This window comes from Camelina sativa, chromosome 12 (assembly GCF_000633955.1).
Source record: "Camelina sativa cultivar DH55 chromosome 12, Cs, whole genome shotgun sequence".
NCBI classification, from domain to species: domain Eukaryota; kingdom Viridiplantae; phylum Streptophyta; class Magnoliopsida; order Brassicales; family Brassicaceae; genus Camelina; species Camelina sativa.
Window position 1 is genome coordinate 26,893,498 of NC_025696.1, and position 7,479 is coordinate 26,900,976.

A 7,479-nucleotide genomic window follows, 5' to 3' on the forward strand; every position below is an offset into this window, starting at 1 on the left:
ACATAATGCTAGATTTGCGTAAGTGATCGTCCTCTTGGTTCAAAGGTTTTTTGTTTTTTTGGGTTTTAATGCAGCTTATAACAAACGACAACTTCATTAGTTTAGAGCATAGAGTACTGGCGAACAGAGCAACTAGAGCTCGGGTCTCTGTAGCATGTTTCTTCACCACCGCCTTGAAACCGAATCCTACAGTATACGGACCCATTAGAGAGCTTGTGTCTGAAGAAAACCCTCCCAAGTACAGAGAGACCACCATTACAGACTACACTGCTTACTTCATTGACAAAGGACTTGACGGAACCTCTGCTTTACTCCACTTTAAAATATGAAACATTGTGAGCTACTACTTTCATACGTATACGACTCATGATATATTTTAAGATGTTGGAGATGTGTGAGCCACATGTAGAATTAATAAATTAATATTGTTATTTCGGTTTGGTTCAAGTAAAGGTGTAAATTCCATTTTTAAACGATATGTTTCATTATAGTCTATAGAAATGATTAAACCATTACACTGTATGCAAAGTTTAACAGATCCAAAAGTATTCAAATTCCAATAGTATCTCAAGATATTGAGAATAACTGTAGAATAAAGAGAATATGTGTGTGTTTTATTCATAAACGGCATACATTGTTTATATACATAACACAATATTGAGTAAACCCTAAAATATACTTGCCGACCAAGATACTCTTGTCGCAGCTCATATACAGCCCAATACTCCCCCTCAAGATGGAGCTGGGAGAGATATCATGCCCAACTTGGACATTAGAAGACTAAACTGTTGAAAACTAAGAGCTTTGTTCAAGATATCAGCTAATTGATCTTCTGACCGAACATGCGCCATAGAAATGACGCCATCTTGGATAGCATCACGTACAAAATGACAGTCCCTGTCGATGTGTTTGGTGCATTCGTGGAAAACCGGATTGGCGGCAATGTGTAAACGCTTTATTATCACAAAACAGTCATGTCAGAGCCTGTTGAGGAAAACCAAGATCTTTAAGCAACCCGCGCAACCAAACAATTTCCTTCAAAGCATCCGCCATAGAGCGATATTCAGCCTCCTCCGAAGACCGAGAAACTACCTTTTGTTTCTGAATTTTCCAAGAGATAGGACAGCCACCAAGGAACATGAAAAAGGCACTGATAGAACGACAGGTTAAAGGACATGTTCCCCAATCAGCATCACAATATGCCGTGAGAATCAGCTCCGTATCAGAAAGGAGTAAAATGCCATGGCCAACCGACCCTTTTAGATAGCGAACCACTTGCAAGGCAGCATCCTAGTGAGCTTCTCGTGGAGTCTTCATAAACTGAGACAAGATGTGAATAGGGTATGTGAGCTCAGGTTGCATGACCTTCAAGTAAATAAGGTGACCAATTAGACGCTGATAGCGAGCAGGATCCGGAAGCAATGGACTCTCATCAAGACTGAGCTGATGATTCTGAACCATAGGAATTTTAGACGGTTTCGTTCCCAAGAGCCCGGATTCATCAACAAGATCCTGCGCATACTTCCGTTGAGATAAAAATATGCCTTCCGGACTACGAGCAACCTCAATACCAAGAAAATATTTAAGCTTCCCAAGATCCTTTATGAGAAAACACTGACCTAAGTAATCTTTAAACTCTTGCAAAGACGGTAAGTTGTTACCACAAACGATGAGATCATCAACATAAACCAGGACACGCAACTTGACATCACCGCGTGTCAAAGTAAACAAGGAATAATCCGCATAGGACTCTTCAAAACCATATTCGAGCAACGCCGTTCTTAGTTTTGCAAACCAGCACCTAGGAGCCTGTTTTAAACCATACAAAGATTTATGTAACCGACATACTTTATTTGGATGCTTATGACGAAAACCCATGGGCAACAACATATAAACTTCTTCTTCAAGATCACCGTGAAGGAACGCATTATTAACGCCCATTTGATGAACCTCCCATCCTTTGGACGAGATAATTTGCATTAAACCACTAACAGTAGACATTTTGGCCACAGGAGCAAATGTTTCCTCAAAATCTTTTCTCGCAACCTGTCTATTGCCAAGGACGACCAACCGAGCTTTATACCTCTCAATAGTCCGATCAGCGTTATACTTGATCTTGTACACCCATTTATTTCCAAGAGCTGTCTTCCCGGTGGTAAATCAACAATACTCCAAGTCTTAGCTTCTTCTTGTGCATCTACTTCATGAGTCATAGCACCGTTCCATCGATCATCTTTCACAACATCTTTAAAACAAGTCGGCTCTATGCCTGTAGTCACAGCTGCTAGAAATGCACGATGTGTAGGAGAAAATAAATCATCAGCGATGTAATGCGTGAGAGGATATTTCTCGTTACCTAGATCCGTAGACGAGGACTCGAAAGTGATTGGAGCGATGTTAGCGTGATGGGGGTCTTCGGCAACACAAGCACTATAAGTAACATAGCCAGTCAATCGAGTATTAGGGAACTTTTCTCGTTGTCCTTTTCCCAATTCACCCTCCTCATCAAGAGAGAGAGTCTCACTAGTAGAACCAACAGCATCAACATCATTGGAAGAAACATCAGGAACAACCATGTCCTGACCTGGAGAGAGCACGACCGTGTGATCTGGAACAAGAACCACCGCGGCATCTTGTGGGACACAGATTTCGGAAGACACAACATTATGCGGAAGCGTAGGAGAAACCATACTAGGTTCTTGTACTGGTGGAGAAGAATTATCACTAATCTCTTGCGTTACCGGAGCAGAAATAGCAGGAATGATGGAACCACTCCCCCTGTCAACAGAACCCGGTTGTAAATCCCAATCATCATATTCATAAGCCTGGTCCGGTGTAGGTGAAGGCTGGTCGGTATTGAGTAAAAACGGAAACTCCGTCTCGTGGAAAACAATGTCACGAGAGGCCAAGAACTCATGAGTCGTAAGGTCATACACACGCCACCCTTTCTTTCCGAAGGGATAACCAACAAACACACATTATCGACACGCGACCCAAATGTATCCTTGTGGCGAGCCCGTAAGTGCACATAGCAAGAGGAACCGAACACCCGCATCTGATCGTAATATGGTTGAGAACCGGTCAAAACTTCATAAGGAGACTGACGCTTATGTAACTTAGAGGGTGTGCAGTTGATAACATAAGCAGCAGTGAGTATAGATTCCCCCCAAAACGAGACCGGCAAACCAGCTTGAAATAACAAGGAACGAGCCACATTAAGAATGTGACGGTGCTTACGTTCAACCCGACCATTTTGTTGAGGTGTGCCAACGCAAGAGGTTTGATGAAGGATCCCCTTACTTGCAAAGAACTTTGTCAAACACATAAACTCAGTGCCATTATCACTGTGCACTGTTTTGACTTGCTTATTGAATTGTCTCTCGGAGTAAGCACAAAAATTTTCCATAATACGTCTAACTTCAGACTTCTCCAACAAGAGATGCGTCCAAACGGATCGAGAAAAATCATCAACAATTGTCAAAAAATAAACAGCACCACAAGAAGATGCAACACGATATGGACCCCAAACGTCAACGTGAATTAACTCAAAACACTCCTTTGTTTTATTTGAACTTTCATAAAAAACATCTCTAGTTTGCTTAGCCTGGAAACAAACGTCACAAGGACTAAGACTAGCAGATTGCAAAACACAAAACAAAACGGGTAAAGAAGAAAGTACAGAAAACGCAGGATTTCCCAACCGCCTATGCCACAAAGTTTGATCAACTGAAGCTGCCGCACGAGTTACATTAGCCGTTGCCACATCCGTTAAATAGTAGACCCCATCACACTCTTTCCTGGCTCCAATCAGAGTCCTCGTGAAACGGTCCTGTAAAATACAAAGAGTGTCGGTAAATAATGCAAAACAATTCTACATTTGTTTAAGAATCTGCGAGACCGATATCAAGGAACAATTCAGATTTGGAACGTAAAGAACATCTAACAAAGATACACGATCTGCAAGATGAAGGATGCCTTTACGCTTTGAAAACGTAATACTACTATCAGCAAACCCAACCGAGCAAGATGGTGTATCAACCAAATTAGTAAGAAGAGAGATATTGCCTGTCATATGATGAGAAGCACCAGTATCAATAATAACATCTCCAGGAATCTTACCAGAAAGTTTATCTGGATTGCTTTTCATTTTTTCAAGAGCAACCAAGGAAAGAGCTTTCCACTGTTCAGGAAATAAATTGGAGATGGAAACGTTGGGACTTGTTGTGTAAGCAGAGACAGCTTGACCACAACCGCGACCAACTCCTCTACCACGACCTCGACCAGTACCAGATCCTCGACCACCGTTCCGAGCATTGCGTTCCGTAAACCATTCAGGATATCCGACCAATTGCCAGCAAAACGACTTCTCATGGCCAGTCTGACCACAGTGAGAACAGAGCAAGTGACGATCACGAACAGAGGTCTCCACACGCTGATCACCACTAAGCAAACCAGAACCAACATCACGACGAGCAGTGAACCCAACGGCGTCCTGCTGATGCTCCCGATTCTTAGCTGCCAAAAGTCTCTGTTCTTTACGTATAACACGCGAGTAAGCTTGATCCAAGGCTGGAGAAGGATCCGCATCAACAATCGAATGTATCACATTCGCAAACTTGGATTCATCAAGACCCATGACAAATTGATTCACCTTTTCTTCTTCTCTCTCTGTGGCAATAGTTGCATAAACACCACAGGAACACCCATCACAAAAACACACGGGTAAAGGCTTGTAAGTATACAACTCATCCCACAAAGCTACAAGCTTCCCGTAATAATCAATAACAGACTTACCCTCTTGTCGACAAAGAGCAATCTGAGAACGAAGGTGATTCACCCGAGCTTTATTCCCAACTGAGAATCGTTTCCTTAAGGTCTCCCAAAGATCTCAAGCACTGGTCTGAAACAAAACGGTAGAACGCACACGAGGTGCGATCGATGTACGCAACCAACCAATAACCATGGAGTTCACAGAACTCTATGTTTCCAAATTGGAGCTATCAGCCCCTGGTTTCTTCAAGGAACCATCAATAAATCCAGTCTTCTTCTTCGCACGAAGAGCATTGAGCATCTCGGAGGCCCATTCATTGTAGTTGTCTCCCGTTAAAGTAACCACAGAGATCATAGCACCGGGGTTGTCCGTGGAAGACGTGGAGTACGACGACATCGTCGTGTTGTCGCCGCTGGTTGAACCGAGGGTGGCGAGAGCTCCAGATGTCGAGAGAGATCGTGTTCCTTGTGTAGTCATAACTTGTGTGGAGCAAAGAAAACGACCAGAAACTAAAAAAAACCCGATCAACCGATGAAACAAGAAGACAAACGAGAGAAAGAGATCAACCGATCAAACAAAGAACAAATGAACTAGAAAAGAAGGATCAACTGATCAAAAAATTGAGACACAAAAGATTTAGGTATCAGGATTTTGCTCTGATACCATGTAGAATAAAGAGAATATGTGTGTGTGTTTTATTCATAAAAGGCATACATTGTTTATATACATAATACAATATTGAGTAAACCCTAAACTATACTTGCCGACCAAGATACTCTTGTCGAAGCCCATATACAGCCCAATAATAATAATCAGTTTGTCTAGTAAAGAAGAAAGTTGTCTATTTTGCGGAAGAATGGTGTGAGATCCATTTCCTTGGCCGTAAGCTTCTGGAATGGAGGCTCCAACCATGTTGGAGCGATGCCTAAACCCTAATTTCCTAAGATTTTTAGTTCATTGTTCATTCATCATCACACAGTAAGCACAATTACACAAACTGTAAATAGACGATATAGATGATATGGGCTTAAAAAAAAATTCGATTCCCAATAAAGGCCGAAGGTACAAGTACCGGTATAAACAGTAATCTAATTGTTATCTTAAATTTTTTTATTACTAGCAATTTTTATGAACTAAAATTATATAACTGCGGAGATTTTGATTAAAAAAAGCAAACCTTGTTTCTTTATTTGATGATATGAATTGAATGAATGATCCTTTTTTAATAAAACGGAAGTGCACGATTTCAAATTGGTAGACCATATAATATTAATATAGGTTATAACTAAGATTAATTATTTGATAGGTTATATGAATTAATTATTTGATAGGTTATATAGATTTAGGATTATGATCCTCTTAAAAAGGATATTACAAAGAATAAAATAAAATCTCAAAGAATATTTAACCAACCATATATAGAAAAAAAATCTCAGAAATTAATAGAAATTAATCACTCTTTCGTAGATTACAAGTGATTTCCGATTATACTAAAAATAAAATCTTACCTAACCTTATCAGAAAATTTTGATTGAGTAACGGTCAAAATTTGAATATTTAAATTCATTTTATATATTTCTTTTGTTGAATTGTATAGTTTTATATACTATAATAAAAATTTTAAATAATTTAATTTGGAATTTTCAAAAATAGTTTAATTTGTTTTTTATAAGAATATCATAAATATATGATAGATCAAAAAGTTAAAAATTGTAAACACTCTAATTTGATTTGTTATAGCACGGGTCAATAATATGTCATTATAATATGAAAAAATTTCTTGGTAGAGCACGGGTTAAAATTTCAAAAATATGATTTCTCAGATTAAATTTAAGTTTGAAATAATGTTGTTTGGTAGGCTTTCTCGGTCACGATGATTTTGTTACATATTTGGTCCTAAAACTAATATGCGCTATACTATAGGTTAAGTCATAAAATTAACAATCAAAATACAATATATAATTTTAAATAGTAAACAAATCAAATAAAATTAACAAACAAAAATTAATTTTTTTATCATACTACTTAATCCGCGTTATACCGCGAGTCAAAATCTAGATATACTAGAATATATCTTACAGAATAGATTTTATTTTTATTAAGTCATATTCAATATATAATGACATTCCATAGTATTCCATCAAAAAAAACATTTTAAAACAAATAAAATAATCACATATACGATGTTTTAAATAAAAATTATCAAATAAACAAAAGGAAAATGAAAGAATTTTAACCCATGTTCTAGCATAGATCATATTCTAGGTTTAGATAAAAATGTGAGATTTTGAAGAAAAAGGAAAAGACTTTGGTTTGGTTGGTCCTATCGAGAGAGAGAGTGCGAGAGTAGTTGAACTTGAGGCAAAGTGTGGAAAATATGATTTGTGTAAATTAAAGTTGAGTGACTCGAGTCTTTAAAATAAATTAAATTAAATCGATGACGTAGTATTTGTTTACCAAGGCTCTTATTACGTCAGATTTTTGTTTTTGTTTATTTGTTTAGAAAAAAAAGTCTAATAACGCGTTTCTCCTTAGCAAAACAAATAGTGCAACCGGAAAAGAAGAAGAAACAGAATGAATTTTATTTAAAATCACACACATAAAATTGAAATAGTAAAAGTGCAACATATTGTTTGTAAAAAAAATAGTTCATCTACAGATCTACTGATGATCACCATATTGTTTTACGAGGCATCTAAAGAGTTGAC

The 7,479-nt window shown here is 38.1% G+C and overlaps 1 protein-coding gene across 2 annotated transcripts in view; it reads left to right on the forward strand.

Moving 5' to 3' along the window:
- Positions 1 to 490, forward strand: part of LOC104732677 (1-aminocyclopropane-1-carboxylate oxidase homolog 3-like) — a 2,569-nt gene extending 2,079 nt beyond the window's left edge. Inside the window, exon 4 of one of the 2 annotated variants that reach the window (XM_010452248.2) lies at positions 231 to 490. In XM_010452248.2, the coding sequence (XP_010450550.1) occupies positions 231 to 329 (99 nt within the window). In that variant the 3' untranslated portion in view covers positions 330 to 490. Of the gene's footprint in view, positions 1 to 74 lie in introns of both variants that reach the window. The other variant, XM_019233990.1, reaches the window with a different exon arrangement.